Source organism: Notechis scutatus, chromosome 6 (assembly GCF_049901735.1).
Source record: "Notechis scutatus isolate UNSWTSFEM ecotype Mainland chromosome 6, rNotScu1.2, whole genome shotgun sequence".
In the NCBI taxonomy this organism is placed as follows: domain Eukaryota; kingdom Metazoa; phylum Chordata; class Lepidosauria; order Squamata; family Elapidae; genus Notechis; species Notechis scutatus.
The window spans coordinates 67,868,140-67,890,502 of NC_142014.1; the positions used below are offsets into that span (position 1 = coordinate 67,868,140).

The 22,363-nt window shown below is 35.5% G+C and overlaps 1 protein-coding gene across 1 annotated transcript in view; it reads left to right on the plus strand.

Moving 5' to 3' along the window:
• Nucleotides 1–22,363, plus strand: part of CECR2 (CECR2 histone acetyl-lysine reader) — a 112,803-nt gene that overhangs the window by 76,643 nt on the left and 13,797 nt on the right. Inside the window, exons 2-8 of the mRNA XM_087969153.1 lie at nucleotides 7,398–7,492; nucleotides 13,917–14,100; nucleotides 16,119–16,252; nucleotides 17,062–17,160; nucleotides 18,693–18,742; nucleotides 20,057–20,226; nucleotides 22,051–22,128. Coding sequence (XP_087825279.1) covers nucleotides 7,398–7,492; nucleotides 13,917–14,100; nucleotides 16,119–16,252; nucleotides 17,062–17,160; nucleotides 18,693–18,742; nucleotides 20,057–20,226; nucleotides 22,051–22,128 — 810 coding nt within the window. The remainder of the gene's footprint in view (nucleotides 1–7,397; nucleotides 7,493–13,916; nucleotides 14,101–16,118; nucleotides 16,253–17,061; nucleotides 17,161–18,692; nucleotides 18,743–20,056; nucleotides 20,227–22,050; nucleotides 22,129–22,363) is intronic.

The following is a 22,363-nucleotide window of genomic DNA, read 5'->3' on the forward strand; positions in this document are numbered from 1 at the left end:
GTGAAAGAAATTGGAAGGAGGGCAAATTAATGACTCCTTGAGGTGTATGTGCATATATAGGGTTTGGTTGGGTGCACCCTTAATATTTGTCTTCAGGTGGCATGCATTGCTTATGAAACACCACTGAATATATGAAACTGTTTATGGTTATCAATCCTAAAAGAAAAGTGTCTGTACCATCAAAAATGCAGCCTATATAAATTATACAAATTCAGTTGTTTTTAATTTGTTTTTATAATTACTTCTGGTTCTTCTTCATAGTCTCTGTGCATCATACATGGACGATGTGCCTCTGCAGAGCCCAAACTGGAACTTTTTAGAGCTGTGAAGAACTGTCACCTCTAGCACACATTTGTTCCCACCTGTCCCTTCAGTTTCATTTCAGTTAATTTCCATAAATTTCCTTTAGCAGAAGAATACTTGGGTACCTCAACTCAGTTTTTCATTTTTATGAATTTTGACTAGTGTAGGAGGTTTATATTATTTTTTTCCTCATGTGGTAGCAAATGGCATTAATCAATGGACACTTTGTTTTATTTACTTTAGGGAGGCAGAAATAAGAATTTGCAAAATATATGGCTGAATTGATGTTTCTACATTTATTAAACAAGTGAAAACTCATGATGGAGTTTGGCAACAAATTAAATATATAAATAAATGATTATTTCTTGCTTTTCGTCAATAAGCTATCTGTGGCATAGCACTCATTTGAAACAGCTTCAATGCCAACAGTGCATTCTTTTCTAAGACCTATTTCCTAAATGCCATCAGCTTTTGAAAAGTTAAATGATAAATCCAGACAATCTCTTCTCATAATGAAGTAAAAGGTACAGATGGATCTTATTTTCCATAGTTTCACATATTTGTGCTTGATAAATATGGACCACAATTAGTTATCCTTAGTAAATAGATGGTTATGTCCACTGCTTTCTCTGCATGATTCTGATCCATTCACCATTTTGTATATATGCAGAAATTTGCAGCTGAAGTTGTGAATCCCCATTTCAAGTAATCACCAAATTACTTTGGAGTCACCCTGTGTGAATTAGGCAGCCATATAAATCCATTTAATAAAATAAATAAATAAAATAAACAAAAGCAAGATGATTTATAACATTCTAATATTCCTTAATATTACTTCCTCCACAGTGAAAAGGAGCAAACACATACTGAGAACCCTACTGAGGGAAGTGGTAAATATTTACACAAAGTTTTATCCCTGAGAGAGAATGCAGAGTGTCTGGATTGTGCAGTATCTATTCTATGTCATTGTGAATCCATGTCCACTTCATAAAGAAAAGTAACATTAGTATATTAGTTTGAAATGGATGGAAAGGACCCTCAGCCTTTTGAATGGAAAACCAAGCCTAGAGTCATTAAGTAATCCCTGAAAAACAACTGCCACTATACAAGTGATTTGTAATGGAAGATGTTGGTTTACAAGTCATCAAAGTCTGCTTTCAAGTATTCAAAAATTATTACAGCCTCTACGGTATCACATGGGCAGGAGAAATATCATTGGACATGTGGTGGCACATATACCACTGAATCTTAACAGTTGATGAATCCAAAGAATATAAAGCATAGCATTCCCCTTGGGGGATCTTAAAGGGTCCTTTTCTGTTGGGAAGACCATTCCCTCTAAGATTAGGTTAGCCCCAGCCCTACTGTTTTTTGAAAAACCCTAAAGAGACAGACAAATGTGTTCCCAGGCATGGGATCATTAGCTGGAGCTTGTGAAGTTGTTAAACTCCAGAGAGACTGGTTTTTTATTTCAGATCTTTTTTCTATCCATTATTATGTTTTTAATAGTTGCTAACTACTCAGAGCTGTCCTGGTGATGGGTGGCCAACAAACAAATAAATAGCAAGTCTTCAATGCTTATGAATAAGTGTTCTGGAAGCAAATGCAGGTCATTTCCTCATCAGAAATGAGAAACATTTTGAATTTCAAAACAACCAAGGAAGCTTTACTTTTTGGTGTTCAGCAGTACTACAGAAGATTGAATGATCAAGCCTGTATTGAACATCGATTGCACATGCTCTGAAAAGAAAGAACAAGGGCCAGCTATCTCCAGCAGTGAAGAAAATTTATGTTTCTTTATTTTGTATTCTTTATTTTGGCTAAAAGAAGATATGGGAAGCACAAAATATAAGGTGGCCAAGGTACACCAATTCTCAATTCTGATTTTTATTTTTTGTTAATTTTTTTTCAAGCATTTTTGAGAGTTCAAACTTAATCCTTCAATTCCCACAGGTTCAAGTTGTCAGTTATCCATAGTTGCATACTGGAATGTCATCCCTATGAATAATTAAGTCCATGTCATCTGGAAAAGATAGGACTTCAATGGAAGGGAAAGGGCCTTTAGACTATGCTTGGCATACTGTCTCTCAGCAAGATGTTAGGGAAAATTAAAACCCTACATCACTACTATTTACTGCTTCCTTGAACATTCTTCTGGAAAGTATCGATCATGTTTTTTTGGTTAGGTTGGCATCAAAAGCAGTATTGTTTTGATTTGTTCTTCCAATTTTTAACCAATATCATCAAGGTCATTTGTTGATTGTCTGAGCAGATAGACATTTAGTAATGTATAAAACTATAAAATCACACACACAGGTCTGTTCTTTGCAATACATTTGTCACCCAAAGAATTAGCAGGAAAGTACACTTTTTTGTATGCTTGATAATCATGAAAGTTATTATGTTGTGTTGCTGATCTTAGCTTTTGAGCTATTTTATTTGCTTGAAGAACTATCTCTTACAGTAGATTTTCCACCGTTTCACTGTCTTATAGTCCTATTGTATTTGGCAACTTTTGCTACTTTTTATCATCCAGTCCTCTCCCATTTTCTGATACTTTCTCTCACTCCTCTAAAAAGAATACTAGATTTGTATTCTCCTATTCAGCATGAAATTCTCTCACTCAGTCTCTCATACTTACTAGCAAATATTTACTCTTCTGGCAGATACATATTGCCTACCAACTTTTAATGCTGCTTTCCTTGTTACAATCGTTTTGGCTTGTCAGGTCAATGAGGTATACACTGTTATAGTTGTTTAATCTTTTTTTCATACTTAACATAGAAAACTGATGCTTAACATCAGAATCAAATTTATTTCCTAAAATTGTTCCAGAATTTTATTCCTATCGTGTTTGCTACTTTCTACTCAACTCCATCTAAAGTTATTGAAATACTTTATCTACATATTTGAAATGCATAAAATTTGAGTCTTTATATAGGCAGACTGCTCACTTTTATAATTTCATGTGTCTTTTCTCTGTTTTCTGGGTCATTAGTAAATATACCCATTCTTATGTCAATTTCCAAAAGATGGAACTTATATTCAGATCTAGCCAATATTTTTTCAGCAACCTTTCTTGTAGCTGTTAGGTGCAAAAGATCAAATCCACACATGAATCCACACATCCAATTAAAATGATTTATTGTTAAAATGCCTATGCAGAGGTATCTTCCCAACTAATAGCACCTACTTGGAATTAGGTACGGGTCAACAGAATTCAAGGGGGGTTGGACCTAGTTCACTGGTGGCTACATAGGGATTCTAAGATGATCCTTCTTTTAACTCCACTCTTGGACCTGCAAGTCCTTCTCTTACGTCAGTTGTTTTCTTACTTGTTTCATATAAAGCCATAACTTAGTCACAATCGTATTTTTTAATTCAACATGTCAGATTAAGAGTGAATTCTTACGTTAGTAGGAAAGTCTTCTCATCTCACATGACTAAAACTTCGTCCATACCACCATTGTGATTATCTATTTTTCAGATTTATATGGCTGTCCAATCAAACAATCATGACTCTGCACAGCATACAGTCAAAAGTAAACAATATAATTAAAAGCAGCTACCAAATTATTGGGCAATTGAGAACTCATATTCATATTATAGCCCTCCAGGCAGGAACACCTGTCAACTTGGCCGCAATGGTTGAGGGTCAAATGCCTGATGCACAAAGATCATGAAGAAGAAAAAAACAGGTTGCATAACTGTAACTGTCGTTTTTGAGTGGTCATCTGGCATTTACATAATTCACACAACTTCCCCTCTGCAGATACTTCTGCTAAGGAGCCTTTTTTCCTAAGAGCAGCTATGATGATCTTGAAAAACTGAGGGGACGGATGGAAACAATATCCAGGAGCATGTGTGCTAGAGGGTGAGCTTCTGCTAAAATGGCCTGCACAGCACTAGAAGATTCTGATGTGCACAGATGCACCAACCATCTGTATGAATGCACAGATGACCACTTGAAGAACTGCAGTTACAGGTAAGCATTCTGACTTTTTGATCATGCTGAGAACATGATGACTTTTAAAAGCACTGAAAGCTGACATCTGTCATTGGGTGCGAAACTCTTCTGGCTTCTGAGATTTTAAATATTGCCCACATAGTCACAAGTATATGCTAAAGCCAAGAACTTTCAATTTTAAAAATCAGGTTCATAGAAAGCTATTTACCATATATATGCCATAGTTTTCAGTGGGACATTTGCAATCAAACATCTGTCATTAAATATTCTTTATAACTGCAAACATATACTTGCCATTAAATATTCTATATAACTGCAAACATATACTAAGATCCATAAGCTAAGAAAAGAATGGGAGTAAATCTGGCCACAGAATAATACAGATAGTTTTAGAGTTTTTTCCTCAGTGTTTTTCAAGAGTACATATTAGATTTCCCTAGTGCAGCGGTCAAAGGCACCAGGCACTGGTTTCATGAAAGACAATTTTTTCATGGACTGGTGGTGGTGGTGGTTTTGGTTTTGCTTGCCTGCCACTCACCTCGAGCTATGCGGCCCGGTTCCTAACAAGCTGTGGCCCAGGATTTGGCCCAGGATTTGGAGATCCCTGCCTTAGAGGGATGGGAAGAGGAAGGTCATTTTGGAAAGGATATATATGAACTGTTTTTTGTTCATGCATATGCTTTTAAAGGATCCTTAAACAACAAAGTTTAAAATGGGAAATTGGAAAGGCAAAATGAAAACAGTGCAAAAACATAATGCAAGAAAAACTTTATTGATTTGAAGATAAATAGGGTGAAAACTTTAAAGAGATGCTTAAGTAGTAATAATAATTTACTATATTTCTTTACTTTTTTATCACACTTTTATTATTTTTTGTAAATAACCCAAGGTGGTGAACGTACTAATACTCCTTCCTCCTCCTATTTTCCCCACAACAACAAACCTGTGAGGTGGGTGGGTTGAGAGAGAGTGATTGGACAAAGTTACCCAGTTGATTTTCATGCCCAAGGTGGGACTAGAACTCATGGTCCCCAGCTTTCTAACCGAGTGCCTCAATATCTATAAAACTGGCTATTTTAAAATAAAACAGTAATATCAACAATAACAAATTTACATACCTCTCATGTTAATCTCTTTCAAGTAAAGCAATATTGTGTAAGACATAAAAAAGAGTAAAAAAAATAGGGGAAGAGAAAAAAGAGAAAAAAATACACATTAACCAAATCTATTTAGAGCATTCACTATACTTTCCATTCCATTCTATCCTTTCTAACCGAGTGCCTCAATATCTATAAAACTGGCTATTTTAAAATAAAACAGTAATATCAACAATAACAAATTTACATACCTCTCATGTTAATCTCTTTCAAGTAAAGCAATATTGTGTAAGACACAAAAAAAGAGTAAAAAAAATAGGGGAAGAGAAAAAAGAGGAAAAAAACCACATTAACCAAATCTATTTAGAGCATTCACTATACTTTCCATTCCATTCTATCCTTGTAAATCATTTTTTAAATTTTTCTATAGCCATCTTCCTATATTCATATATTGTTTTCTGTTCTTCACAGTTCATGGCACTCTTTTTTCAGAATCTCATCAACACCGTCCACCCAAAACCTTCTTGGTCTATTTTTAATTCTCAAGCTTTGCATTTGTTTTGCAAATTGATGCTCTTTTATTTCTTTGAACATCTTGACATCCTTCTTTGACATTAATTACTCATTTTATATTCTATTCATATTAGTTGATTACCAATTTGTTTTTTATTTTTTTCCTTTTTGTTTCATCATTCCCACTATCATGTTTTTCCTATCATACCAACTCTCATTTCTATGTAACAAAGTATGCAGAATCATATTCTCTTCTTAAAAGTTTTTCCAACCACTCCCTCATCCTTTTTATAAATAATCTACCAAAGTAGATTCACCCACTCTGATTATTCAACATTTATGCATAACTTGCTTTTGCTTACTCCATTATTGGCATAAATACAAAGATGGTCTTCAATATATTTATTTTTAGATACATCTTTTCTGTCATATGATCAAATCATTCAGGTTCTCCAGCATAATCTGCTTGCAGAATTATGTTACTGCATGTTCTCAAAAAACCCAAAAGACAACAAGATTTTTTATACATTTAACATAAGTATGCAAGGAACCATAAGTATACAAGGGTATCTTATTCTCTGCTCAATGCTGAACTTTCAGTAAACATTCTACTTATTTTCATGCATTTTTTCTTCATGTTATACCACTCTTGTCACATTTGTTCCATCAATTGAACAGTGCCACCGTTTTGGATCCCAGAGCTCACTTTCTCTATGTACGCCCAACCCCAGAATGATGTTTCCCCTGTAATTTGAAAGCCCTATCTTACTGGCATTTCAAAGAGCCTGGAGGTATGGCTCTTTTCACAGGCTTTTGATGAGATAGTGGACACCCTTTTCTTCCTTTTCCTTGTACCCATCTGGGTTTATTTTGTCTGCCATCTTTGTTCCTTTGTTTCTTGTATTGGTACTTTTTTTGAAATGTTTTTAGCAATATGTAAACTGTCCAGAGTTGCTAGGGTTGAACCGTATATAAATTTAATATATTATTACGTTATTCAGAACCACCTTCAATTCCATATATTCATATCCATTTCCATTAATTATGCTGTGAGATTAATCTGTTTTCTAATACAGGGATATAAAACTCTTATATGTAGGCCACTTTATATAAAATGTACTGATTAATGGACCACATTTATTCACACACAATAATGCAACAAATGTACTTATGAACAATTAAGTCAATAATATAATTAATAAATTAAAATGACTATTGATGGTTAATGAAAGCAAATGTATGCCTAATGTATAGTAATATATTCTGCAATGTGATGTTTGAGACCTCTTTTCTAACACTTTGAATGTAATATTCAGATTTTTTTTCTTCCATTTCCATTTTCCCCCAATTCTTTTCTTGATGTTGATATTGAGGATGGAAAAATGTACAAACTATACAAACTATACAAATTATTGGTTCTTATGCTGATTATCGTAGTTGCATGTAAATTGCCCAATCTTTTTTCACCAGCCAGAAAAGAATTTAGAAATTTATTTACTCATTCTTTTTCTCATTAGGAACTTGAAGCAGCTCTTTACAATGATGATGTGGAGTTCATCAGTGACCTGATTGCTGGTCTTCTTCAGGGCTGCTACCAGCGCAGTGATATTACGTGAGTAGTCTCGTTCTATAGATTCCTAAAATTAAGAGATATTCTATCTCCCCCCCCCCCCATTGTATGCTTCTGGAAAAAATAGATAAGCCTTTTGCAGACTTCACTTCTAAAGAAAAGTATAAAGAGAATTCTAGCTTTTTTTCCTAGAGTATGTAGAACTACTGTTTTACTTTGATTCTCTTTGCAGCTTTCAGATTCATAGCACAGGTCTGAAATATTTGGATGATTTCAACAAGCTTCTTTTAGTTATGGTTGTCTAGAATTAAACAACCATACAACAGCCACCCACACATATAGGGCTTCCCCCTGTTGCTGATCTTCCATTTGCAGTCTGTGAACAGATGTTGCATAAGATCTTTCAGACAGACGTTGCATAAGTTTGGCTCAGTTATGCCATGAAATTTATTGTAACAATAATGATTGATATAACCGTTATTGAAAAGAAGAAAGTCTGGTTCATTGATTTTGCCATCTCAGGTGATGCTAGGATTGAGGGGGGGAAAATTGGAAAAAAATTGAAATAGTGGGACTTGCAGATTGAAGTTGAATTCTTATGGAAAATAAATGTTATTATAATACCAATTGTGGTTAGAACTCTTGGAGCAATACTTTAGACTGGAAATCCTGAATTCATTGGACCTAATTTTACACCCACACCCACACACCTACATACAATCTGCTAAGAATTATAATTAGATCAATCCAATTTTTTTCTATCCATTCACTATTTCATTTGTTGACCCTTCTATTCTTAGCTTTTGTATTAATCCAGGTATTAAAACTTTCCACCTGCTTTAATATTCTCTTGTCTCTCTTGAGATTAATTTAACAACACCGTAATAAATTTTGTTGTATACTAAATGCCACTGTTTGCATTTTTTTTCTTTAATTATTCAATAATTCTATTTTGGTCCATAATCATCCAGCAGATGAGTAAATTAATATTTTTGAAAGATTTGAAAAGATAATTACTATGTGTATGATAAGTAGCACAAAGCCTACTCTAAGTCTCCTCAGATACCTGCTGTTAGATGGCTATTTAACTGAGGATAAATAAAAGAGAGGGAAGATGAAAGAGATCTTTTTCATCCTTTTAGTAAGTGACAGTGTTCACTGAAAATCTAGGCAGTTTTCAAATATTTATGATTGACTTTTCTAAACTACTCTTTTACTAGATAAAGAATCAGCCTGATATGTGATGCTGATTCCCCTTTTTGTTTTACTGACAATTGTGTTCCAGCATTAGTATCTGATGGTGACAGAATAGTTTAGATGAGTGGTTCCCAAAGTAGGCGGTACCGCCCCCTGGGGGGAAGTGGGATGCCTTAGGGGGGTGCTAAGAGGCAAGGGGGCCAGCAGGGGGGCACTAAGAGGTGGCAGGGGGGGCACTGGAGGTGGACCCCTCGCAGGGCACAATTCAGGGGTGAGAAAAAAATCCCGCCACAGCTGCGTTCGAGGCGAGGCCCTGCAGGATCACCCCATTGACTTGCATGCTCTGGTGCAAGGGGCTCAATGCGTAAGCGTGCAGGACCTCGCCCCGAATGCAGTGTTGGGAAAGGAGAGCAAAGCCAGAGTGGCTTTGCTCTCCTTTTCAAATGTCCCATCACCACCGCGTTCGGGGCGAGGCCCCACAGGATCACCCCATTGACTTGCACACTCCGGTGCAAGTGGCTCAATGGGGTAATCCTGTGGGGTCTCGCCCCGAACGCAGCGTTGGGAAAGGAGAGCAAACCAGAGTGGCTTTGCTCTCCTTTTCAAATGTCCCACTGCTGCCGTGTTCGGGGCAAGGCCCCGCAGGATCACCCCATTGACTTGCACCGCTCCGCTCGAACTTGCTTGGGCAGGTCCCTCCAGTGCAGCAGGCTCAATGGGGTGGACCTGCGGTACTTCCCTACAGAGAGGCGGGCTCAATGGGGGGTTGGGGTTGCAGGACTGGCACCTAGAATCGAATGCAGCAGTGGCGGCATGTGAAAAGTAGAGCAAAGACAAGTCGGTAATTTTTGCTGCAAAGAATCACAAAAGCTTCTGAGGTGTGCACAAGAAGGGACACACATGTCAATGTAATTCAGCAACATAAAATAAAGAAATACAAATAAAACAAATCAACAAGAATCAGCAAAGCATCTCTGATTAAATTCTATTCATTACTAGAATCTAATCAGAGATGCTTTGCCGATTCTAGTCCAATGACCTGCTCCAGCAGGATTAGAAGGGTGTGTGTGTGTGTGTGTATGTGTGTGTGTGCATGCATGGCTGTCAAAACTCCAAAAACAGGTCAAGTAGTTCTGGGGAGGCCAGTCATAAATTAGAACACTTGCTAAGCAACTGGCCATTAAGTGAGGACCACTTGTATTTGGTTTGCCAGTTGCCAAACTATGCCCACCCAGTCACATGACCAGCTAGCCACGCCCACCCAGTCACATGACCACCCCCTCAAATTAGGCCATGCTCACAGAAATTTGAATCCCGCCTCTGGGTGGGGGGCATTGAGGATGAGTTTGTAGCACCAAGGGGGTGGTGAAAGAATTTGGGAACCACTGGTTTAGATGAAGAGGATGTAGAACAAAAAGGAACAGTGAAAATGTTTATGAATTCAACATTCCGTTTGTCAAGATTTCCAAGTGAGTGAACCATAAGTGAGTGAATGAGTGTATCCATTGGAAATAGACAATATCTATGATACAATATAGGTAGTGCTCACAATGACAACTGAACCCAAAATTTCTGTTGCTAAGCAAGGCAGTTATTAATTGGGATTTGCCCTATTTTACGACCTTTTTGCCACAGTTAAATGAATCATTGCAGTTGTTAAATGAATTGTTTGGTGGTAAAGTGACTTCCCCCATTGATTTTGCTTGTCGGAACCCGGCTGGGAAAGTTACAAATGGTGATCACATGACCCCGGCACATTGCAACTGTCACAAATATATGCTGGTTGCCAAGAGGCTGAATTTTGATCAGGTGACCTTAGGGATGCTGCACAGGTCATGTAAAAAAAATAGTCATAAGTCATTATTTTCAGTGTCATCGTAACTTTGAACAGTCAATAAACAAATGGTTATAAGTCAAGGACTACCTGTATACTGTATCTACAGTATAAATGATTTCCTTATCAAATTCTAGGGGAGCAACCTTATCTTGTTTAACTCATGGCTTCTGTAAGGGAAAATGTACCTCAGGCACAGAGTGGCGTCTCGGAATCCTTTAAAAGTTAAAAACTACAGTAAAGGTATTTTTTATGAAGACACTCTGAAGAACATGTGAATACATGTTCTTCCTTAGTTGTACCTATAATGGCATGTTTGGAAAATTGGTCTATATTCATCTTTATGAATAATTTTTGTGTGAAATTCCTTTTGGCATTTGTTCTTTCAAGCAAAGTATTTGTTTTTCACCACTCATCTATTTTTTTAAAAATGTATTCTTATTTCCATGACGAAGATATGGTCTCTGACCAAAAAAATCAAAATCCTTTTTACATCAGTGAAGCTCATATAGTGAGCTTCCTAAACTATCTAATGTTTAGACAGGTAGCTCTCAAGTTAATGACAGTAATTGGAACTGGAATTTCTGTGGCTAAGCAATATGGTTGTAAAGTAAAATGTCACATGACCACATTTCATAACAGTGGGAATCCTGTCAGTCCCTGTTGCTGTTAACTGAATCCCACCAGTTATTAGGAATGGATCCAATTTCCATCCAGCCTCTACCTTCCATTTTTAGGTAGACAAAGTGGTTGTTTGGCAGCTTTAGAGGGTCCTGGATGAAATGGACTATAGACCAGTGGTTCCCAACCTTTGTGGCCTGGCGGTGGGAGGCGGGGTAGAGGGGAACCAGGCCAGCACACTCATGCAAGTTGAACTGTGTCTATGCGTGTGTGCCAGTCCGCCGCTTGCATGAGTTGAGCTGCACATGTGTGTGTGTGCCGGACCGCCATTCTCATGGCCTGGTTGCAAATAGGTCACAGCCCAGTAAAGGGCTGCAGCCCAAGGGTTGTTGGGTACCCCGATCTACACCCCTTCCAGCTAGGTTCCAGGCCTGCTTATCAGTCAGAAATTGCTTTCTTCATTCATAACAGCTTTTTTCATTTTTCATTTCTTTTTTCTCTGCAGACACCAGGTAACTTAACACTTTATATTTTTAAGAGTGTTAGAACTGTTCTACAAGACTTTTCTTTTGAACTCTCCCCCCTCCAACCAAAGATAAGAGAATAACTCCATTGTTGCTCTTTGAGGTCAGACCTGTGGCAGTAACTCAGATTAGGTTGACCTTAATCAGAAGCAAGCTGTTTTTTTGACAATGCTTGATGGATTGCTGTAGGGAAGAGAGTATGAACTATTCCTTAGAGTTTTTCCCCCCTTTTCCTGATTCAGTTGTTCCATTTTCTGACCTACTAATGGTATCTGACTTAGGTCACTTAAATTTCTTGTAATCTAATTCCTAAAAAATATTGCCAAGCACATCAGAATAAAGCATTTCTGACCATTGTTGTTACTTGAAAAACACTCTTACTTCAGAGAGAGACAAGTTATATGTATCTTCTTCTAATTTAAAGGGATATAGTCTTTGAATTTAGATTTTTTTTCTATTCCAGTAGAAACTTCTGAAATGATTTTTATATGAAAGCAATGTGTTTAAATGTTAGTTTTTAATAAAAATAAAAGCAACTTGCAATTATTCAGCTGTTGTCTTTCTTAGACCTTCCTACATCAGTTGATTAAACTTGCTCTTATAAAACGGGAAAAATTAAAGGATTATAAAAAAAAAAGTTAACAAAAGGACGTGCTTTTTCTCAGGAATTACTAAAATGGGGTGGGGTTTCCATTTTTTTAAAGTGCTATTGAAAATATTTGGTTAATATAAACTCTCATTTCTTGCAATTGATTGTTGCAATATATTGTATTTTTTTTTCCTTTCTGCATTTTTGTTTGTTCATGTGGTTTTATAATATAATTTAAATTTAATCAATTAATTGGATTTTAAAATATATTTAATTAAAATAAAAGTGTTCATTAATTGATGCTCCAAGTACAACTAAGAACAATATATAAATAGGTTGCGATTTGATCAACTCATGGGGGGGGGGGGGTTGGAAGCAATGTTTTAATTAATTGGTTACATAAGGATTCCAAGTTAAAAATTGTTGTGTAATTAGATTTCTTGTTACATCAATCACATTGATGACCCCTTAACTAGTATAGTAGCTTCAGAAAGAGTGGATGTCATTTATCACTGAGGGTTTTGAAATTTGAGGAAATCACCTGGAGTGTCTTAATTGGTTTGCTGATGTCAGCAGTTTCATGGGATGATAAATCACTAGATTTTATATGAGGAAAAATGTAATCGTTTACGGAAGCGTGACACTTTCATTTTTATGAAAATGAAGTTTAGTAATAGAAGTGCAATACTGCCTGTAAAATATAGATTATTTTACTTAGATTAAAGTGTAAATTTAAAATTACAATTCTATGACACCATCCCATCTCTCGTACCTAGTTTTGTTCTAATGAAAAAATAACAGTTGAGGAAGATAGCTAAACATGTGAACTTATGAATTCCTTCTGCCACAAGTACCACATACCAAATATAATTTGTAATCCTTTAGTTGCTTTCATTTGATTGATCCTGTTATATGAATTTAAAGTTAATCATGCTTGTGCAAACATTGTTTCTCTTATTTGGATGCATTTGGAAATTCAGCATGTTCAAGCCACTGCTAGTGGATTATAAAGAGGAGAAAGGGAAACATTTTGAACGGTCAATATTGAATAAACATTAGAATAATAATACAATAGTTTATAATAGGAGTGTGGTCCAGATTAATTCATTTTATATAGTGATGTTTCTGAGAATTGCAGAAATGATGAAAAGTTCTATTTGATATATTCAAACATGTTGACTAAGTGTAATAATTTTTTCTTATTTTCCTTAAATTGCTATATTTTTTTGCTTACTTATTTTGCAGCCTAAAGTCAAAATTTATTAATAGGTATAATATGTAGAGGAATCAAATAGAAAACTTTTCCTGAAGTATTTCATTTAATTCTTAAGATAACCAATTTATATAATATTTAAAACTGATTAGTATTTTCATTGATTTTTTTTCTTTCTGATTAAGTAATTTAAAAAAATTATTCCCCATATAATATTTTATAGAACATGTAATCAGTCATTTATCATTGGGAACTTCAATTTATCAAATAGTTTTTATGAGTTTTAGATCCTTCTGCTTCCTTAAAGATAAACAAATTTTATTTAGATAAATTATTCTGCAAAAAATGTGAAACATGCTGTTTAATTTGTGCAAGGAACTGGACAACCTGGAAGTATTTTCCTTGCCTTCTGTGTGCAATCATCTGTGAAATGATGGATAGGTCAAATTCTGTATAGTAATTGTAAGGCCATTTGTTATCTTTATTAGAACCCAGACATTTCATGGGTATCTTGAAGATATAATCAATTATCGCTGGGAATTAGAAGAAGGAAAACCCAACCCCTTGCGAGAATGTACTTTTCAGGAACTTCCCTTACGTACCCGTGTGGAGATACTACATCGTCTTTGTGATTACCGACTTGATGCTGATGATGTTTTTGACCTGCTTAAGGTATGTTGAATAAGATACTGGATAAGGAACATTGAAAATGTAAATATACATTTCCCACCATTAAGCATCACATGACATACAGTATAACAATGTTCCATGTTCCTTTGTGCTAATAATCTTATTTAAAATGTTAAATATTATTTTGGGTGTCTATTATTTTTCAAGTTGCACAACGTAGAGAAAGCTGACTGTAAAAAGTTTTAAGTGTTTTCTGGTGATTTAAATTTATGCTTTAAAATACTACACTAATAGTTTAATTTATTACTTACTGGTCTGTATTTAGCTGGCTCAGTGGTTTGTGTTGGTGTCCAAGTATTGTTTTAGTCAAAGGAAGGAGATTTATGTATCTCAATAACACTCAAGGATCTTTCCTTGACTAAGATAACATTCTTTGGGGTTATCAGATAAGATCCATTGCAACAGTTTTGCATCCCCCATTGTATACAATTAGTAATGAAAGTACCTGACATTGAGAATCTCTGTTCCTGGGTCTCTTAACCTCTAATTATATTTCTTCATGTATGTATTGGGTCATTCTTTCAAACTGAACTCCCAGGGTAAGGGAAGTGAAACATATTTATAATCTGGTTTGAATTGAGGAAATTGAACTGCTATTGTCCTTGATAGCTAGTTACCCATTGAGGTATGCCAATGATCTGTATAACTGTCTTTAATAAAACACAGTCATTGTTGCTAAAGCTTGAAGTGAGGCTTTAAAAAAAAATCTAAATGGTTTTTAGAGTTGTAATAACAAGTAGAACTCAAGATAATAGTTGTAGCCTTTGACTGCAATTAATTAATAACATTTGCATAAAAAGACATATTTTTCGAAGATACTTAATAACTTTCTTTGCAAAAATGTTTTTGTGAGTTAATACTATTTCTAATGCCCTAACATGGTTGAGGTTGGTTCCAGAATGGCATATGTATTGCGTTACTTGCTTATAAACTCACAATGGCTTCAGAATGTAATTTGGAAAATTATGAATGAGTACTGTATTCATATGCTCTCTCCAACTTGAACTTAAAGCATCTTTTCCAATTTGCTGTAATATTGCAATAGGAAAACTGTTATTTGAAATCTATTTGGGAGATCAGATGAAATGACAGAAGAAGCATGGCTTGGTTAAAATAGGAAGTATAGTACCAAATCCTGTGCATGAAAATAGTGAGGGTGAAGGGAATGAAGAAGCAAACGTGAGCATAGCATTTGTTTGCTGCCCAAATACTAATTTTGAGGATTATCGCCCTTGAGGTATCTAGAGTAGTATGAACTACACATAAATGTTTGGGAGGGAGGGGCTAGAGAGCTATAATGCTTCTCCTGCATGTTTCTACATATGACAATGAGTTTATTAGCTAGATATCACATCCACAGGTGCTAATTTAGTAACACTTAGAATTTTGCCTCTAAAAACAATCTGCATGAAAAAACGGAATTGAACATTTTCAATGTCCTTGTACATTTTCAGTAGGAATCCAGTTTTGAGAATAGTATCTTTTTTTTTTAAGTACAAGTGTAATCACTTCTGCCTGACTGTTTCCTTATGCATAATACCTCAGTGGAAATAATCCCTAAAACAGACTTCTGCAGGCAACCATTATACTGGGAGAGACCCTTTCAAAGCTCTTGGAAGGACAAGTTAAGCAGGTGTGGCTTCTCTTGTTACTGCCAAACTGTGGTAGGAAAAGATGCACCTGCTTGCAGTGTGAAGCCTGGTATTGCCTTTGTGGAACTTTAGAATTCTGCCACTTGAAGAGAGAGCACCCACCTGCTGCTTCACTATGAAAGGTATAAGAGGCCACGTTTTGTTAGGCATTAGCAAGTTTAAATTAGTTTCTTTCTTATGAATAGTTTAGCGCACATAAATCTCATTGTCAGTTGCACAGTTGATCATTTTTGGGGCAAGTATAGATCTGAATCTCTATAACTACTCCAAAGGCCAGTGGTGAGGAGTAACATGAATACAAGAAACTTCTAAGCTCTCACATTTATGTGTATGTGCTTTCAAACACAGGGCTTGGATGCAGACAGCCTCCGAGTGGAACCATTGGGTGAGGATAGTAATGGTGCCCTCTACTGGTATTTTTATGGCACACGAATGTACAAAGAGGAACCTGTGAAACCAAACGGAGACCTAATTACTGACAGGTATAGATTCTTGCCCGCAGGGAAACGGGGATCAGAACACCAGGGGGGGAAAACATTTTAAAAGAAACTATTTTTTGCAAAGGCAACAAGATACAAACATTTATGAAATTCCTTATCATTAAAGTAGTCCATTTTTCAGAATTCTTCATCATTTTGTTTTGCTTATTTTCCCATATGAATTAGGCCACTCTTAATTCCATTTCAGTTCCAGGTTGGGAACTAAAGCTTGAAAAGTTACCATCCCAAGGCTGCTCACTCTTGAATGAAAGAAGAATGAATGAAGCCATGGTAGACCTAGAACCCACACTTTCTAATTTAAGCTGAACTGTAGCCACTAAAGTACTCTGGTTCTTTTAGGGCAGGGGTGTCAAACTGGCGGTCTGTGGGTTGGATGCGTCAAGCGCAGGCCACGCTCACCCCAGCTCCACAAATGGGAAAAATGTCACAAAACATCACATGACGGCAACGTGACATGGCGAGTTTGACACCTGTGATTTAGGGTAACTAATTTCAAACGTAGTCTATTGTAACACGTAAGAAAGTTGCTATTTGAGTGGGAGAGCACATGTACTTCCTTCCAAGGAAGCAAATTTTTTAAGGTAACGTAATGTTTGATTGTGCTCAAATTAATTTGTCACCAAATCCAGCTATATACTTTCTCCTCTTTAGAGTTATAGTCTCCTAGCTAGGCTCACAGTTGCTACTTCAATCCTTTTTAATTGTCAATGATCACTTCTTACCTTCTTGCTTTAAACTGGGCCCATTATTGTATATTTAGCTACTTTGTGTATCATTTCAATATATTCCAGGGAATGCGGGATACACAAAAATATTCCAGACATTCCTGGAAAGGTAGTAAAAAAACGGGGGCGACCACCAAAACGAAAAAAAATGGTGAACATCTTAAGGTAAATGAATATTATAATTTGATTATTAATTTGCACACCTCAGTAATAAAAATATTGCTTGCTTCATGAAAGTACATTTATACTGTATATAAGGCAAAACAAAATAAATTATATTTTTCAGCTCTTATAATTAAATATTTGTGGCAAAGTTGGAGAGTATATGTAAAAAGTTAGTAGTGGTATAATAAAGGAATGAAATAAAGTATGCCATTTTTGTAATGTAAGTAAGAGTAATATATTCCTTTCTTCCTCCTTAATTCCCCCTTCCTCTCTTGGGTAGCTGTAGCAAGTAAGAATATGTTTCTATTCCATAGATTCCATTGGGATCTGCCATATGCCCTCAGATTCTCCTATGCTGCCTTCTTGCAACAAGAGGCTATTTCTGGGAGGGATGAGTAAATAATACTCAATATTTTGCAAGAAAATATAACAACAGCAGGGTCATCCAAAATTGATGACACTATTCCTGTAGTCAAGTATGCAAGTGATCTACAAGCGCTAGTAAAGAAAATCAAGGAGCATAATGATAAAGTAGAACTAAAATACAAAGAAAAGCAAACTTGACCAAAGGTTCAGCAATCAGCCTTAGAATTGAAAATAAAGATACTGAAGTGGTGGATTGCTTTCTCCTTCTAAGATCGTCTATTGACAGCAAAGGAACCAGCACTCGGAAAAATAGGCCACAGACTATCATTTGGTAGATTAGTCATGAAGGTCTTGGAAAAGGTATTCAGATTCGGGAATATGTTTACACTTAAAAAATACTGATTTTTATTTACATCTACAAAAATCAGAATTGTGCATGCAGTGGTTTTCCCTGTGACATTCCATGGAAGTGAACGTTGAAATTACAAAATAGAAAGTGTACGGATGCTTTTGAACTTTGGTGTTCAAAAAACTTCTGAAAATACAGTGGTTAGCCAGGAAACAAATAAATGGATATTGAACAAATCAATCCAATTTTCTCACTCTGGGCAGAAAATAATTAGGTTCAAATTATCATAACTGGGGCACATTATGCAGAAACATAGTCTCTGGAGAAGTCTATAATCAGGAAAGGAAAAGGAAAAAGGTGACAAGCAGCAATGTGGATAAAATAATCAATCTTTTGTAGCAGTTGACCAGCTGAATTTCGGAATAGTTTGGATCTTTTCTCAATTTCAGCTACCCCAGAAAGCAGTGGCAAGGATGTTAATGGAACTTTGCCATAGTATTACATTACTATTGTCCTGCTATGCTTGTCTCAGATTTTGTTTCTGATTTTGAATTTATTTGAAAATAAAGCACTCCTACATTTTCAAAATTTGTTCTAATCCATTATAACTACTATTTTGAAGGCTATGAAAGACCTATAATGTATATTGAGTTCTATAGGATTAGAATCTAATTGTTTTGTCTTTTAGTGCTAAAATATAACTACAAGCTGCTATGGGCTTTTAGTATCAGTATAATTCATTCCAGTCATGAATGTAGTCCTTTGTTGAAGATTGCCCTTTATAATTTTTGCATTATTATTTTTTCTTTTTTTGCAGAGAGAAAGAAGAAGCCAATGCACTCGTTTATGAATCACAGTCCAGAAATTGTGAGTAGAATGTGTGGATTATAGTTGAGTTCTAATTAATAAAAATGCAGCTTGCAAGAGAGGCCTTCTTTGTTTTCTTCATTTCATTCCGTACCACTAGAAAATAAGTTGAAAAGTATTTCTTGGATGTTTATAATAAAGTTCTTGCCACTTTAAAAAAATGGGAATTGACAGTGAAAAGATGAAGACTGATTGCTTGCTCTACTACTAAAAATATTCATTTGTTTAATGTTGCAATACAGGTAGCCCTTGACTTATGACCACAATTGAGCCCAAAATTTATGTCACTAAGTGATACAGTTATTAAGTGGATCACTGCAGTTGTTAACAATTGTTAAGTGAATCTGGTTTCCCCATTCAAAGTCAATGTCACAAAGTCTTAAAAACATGATTCCAGGACACTTCAAAGGTCATAAATATGAGACAGTTGTCAAGTGTCTGAATTTTGATCAAATGACCATGGGGATGCTCATTGGCCATAACTTTTTTCAGTGATGTTGTAACTTTGATCACTAAACAAACTGTTGTAAGTCGACCACTACCTGTACTGACTTTCTTTCAAGAGGCCAAATTTATTTGAGCATGTTATTTTTGCCTTTTATGTCATGGAGAAAGAAGAATCCTTATCCCTTTTAGCTGAGTTCATCCTTTGTTAGTGGAGCTTCTGACTCTTCAAGGCAATAATCTAACTCCCTTAAACAGCTCATCAGCTGATATCCTCAGATTGTTTTCATTGTGTCCATGTTAAAGTTGTGTAATTAGTCCTATGAAAATTAATTCATGTATGCTCACCTTTGGTGTGGAACAATCAAATCAAAATTCTGAATTCAGTCCCATTTGTCATGAGAAATTCTATGGATGTTATTCAGGTCCTTGCTTATCTATCACTCAAATGACTGTTCAAAATTATCCCAGCACTGAAAAACAAGACCTACGACCAGCCCTCAAGGCTGGGGCCATAGCAACATCTCTGCAGTCACATGATCACCTTTTGTGGCCTTTACAGTTGTCCTCTGGTAAGCAAAGTCAGCAGAAGTTGCAGTCATGTGGCATTTCACTTAACAATCCATCGTGATTCACTTAATAACCACAACCAGAACTGATGATGTAAATCAGTGCAACTACATGACATCACACTAATGATTGTAGACTTTAGTGACAGTTGCCAGTCTCAGTCATGATTGGTGAGGACCGCCTATACACAAAAGTATAAAATGAAGTTGCAAAATGTGACAGAGAAATTTGAATCATAATTATATAAATAATATGATTAATTATATGGTCAGATTAATATAAATTATCCCATTATGAAAGTTTCTCAAGGATTGGGCCATGGAACATGGTGGTTAATATGCCAGACAGAAGAGGAGTGGAGGCAGGTTACAGAAAGCTTCAGAGAGAGAACATCTTTAAGAGAAAAGCAGCTTTATAAACTCCTGAGTGAAGATTTCCTACCAGAGATTTGCAATATGATTACACAAAAGGTAAGAAATAATTTTTTAAATATGTGTTTGTGAAGCAGTTGGGAACCAGATTGGACAACCAATATAAAGTTTTGCTAAATTATTCAAATGATATTAATTTTCCCAATTTGCAATATATATTTTGCACAAATAGAAGGGAAATGTCCAGTGTATCCATAATTATTGAAATGACAGCACAGTTAATAAAATTTATCTATAAACTTTTACTCTGCCATAATTAAATGACATTCAGCTTACATACTACATAACAAAGAAAAAAATAACATATTCATGGACAGATTAAAACCAATTTCAGTCACAACAGTAGTAGTCTAAAATACCCAATCAAAAAACATAAAATACAATAATAAAGATAAGAATAAGGAATAAGGAAAAATAAATAACTATAAATCTAAGGGGAAAATGCTTTTGAAATAATTCAAATTTTAATGTTTCCTTAAAAACTAGCTTAGAGTCAGATAGCTTGGTATCATTGTGGGGAAGATATTCCAAAGCAACAGTGTTGCCAAAAGAAAGCATGTCTTTTAGCTTCAGTCTCAAAGCACAGAAATGTAGCAGTATAAGAAGCCTTTCCCTAGATGTTCTAATAGCTCAGGCTGATATTGGAGAAGGTCATCCTGTAAGAATTTTGGCACAAACTGTAAAGGACTTTAGAGGTCAGAACCAGCAACAGCACCAGATAGTTCTCAGACTACAGTTGGGACAGAATTTTAGTTGTGAAGCAGTGTGGTCATCACGTGTTTGGACTTGATTTTACTACCCTTTTACCATGGCTGTTAAGTAAATCTCTCAGTCATTAAGTAAGTCACATGATCTTTAAGCAAATTTGGCTTCCGCCCATTGACTTTGTTTGTTAAAAGCCAGCTGGGAAAGTAGTAAATCGTAATTGTGACCACAGGATGCTGCAACTACTCATAAATGTGAGCCACTTACCAAGCACTGAAATTGTGATTGCATGTCTACAGGGATTGGTGCAATAGTCATAATTTTGATGATAAGTCTTAAGTCACTTTTTTCAGTATTTTTGTAATTCCGAACTTTTGTTAAATGACTGTCAACTACTACCTATATCAAAAAAATAATAATAGCTAGTACAGGGTTCACAGAATCTGCTATATGCACTCAGTAGAGAAAAAGAGAGTGTTTTGAAGAGGAACAGAAAGTGTAAATAATTAATAAATAATATTTGGTTCATGGAGTATTTATACCAACTCTTTGAATTTCAGAAGCATCAACCAATATACTCAACCAATATACTCAACCAATATGTCTTTAGACTTTTCTCCATAGCCTTAAAGTTGAAGGTCTTTAAAAGTGTGTCTTTAGCACATGATAAATAATATAAAGATACTTTGAGGAATAAACATTATATGACCTTCTGTAAATAATACTGTGTTTCCGTAGTGGATAATTGCATTATTCCCCCTCCACCCCAGACCCATTCTCTTAATAATTATTGGACAGAGAGCATGCGTTTTTGTTGTCAGATACATATCTGCAAAATATACATTTCTTGCTTTGACACATTCTTTTTTAGAGAAGTAATAAATACAATAGATGGGCAAAGAGACCTGTCTTTACAGCATCTGGCTGGTCTGCAGGGTATCTTGGTGCACATTAGTTGTGGAAGATATTTGCCAACCCTAGCAGCATGTTAAATCAGTGGTATTTTGGATGTTGCTCTTCATCTGTTTTCAGAAATCTTAGGCCTGTCATTTCTGATAGACTAGGATTGAATTTTGAAGTTATTTCTATACTCTAGAGTTCTGTAATAAACTACAGCAGGGACTTTGCTGATCTGATCCTAACTTTACTGCCTTTTAGGAGAAGCGTCTGCAACAGACAGAATATACTCCCAGGTGGACAAATGATAGTCAAAGCATCAACCCAATATATCCAGAGGTAAGAAATCTCTTTAGAATGGGAATGCCCAGTACAATGGGTTTTATTTATGTATGCTTTATATAGACCACTCTAAAAGACAAAACAATAAATTTAAAGAAAATAAAATAGAATGAAATAATATATAGCGCCTTTTAAAAATAAAATTAAGAGCAATTCAAGCAGAATAACAAAAGTAGACAAAAGGAATTAAAAACATATAACTACAATTTTGTTTACCCATAGCATCATTTAA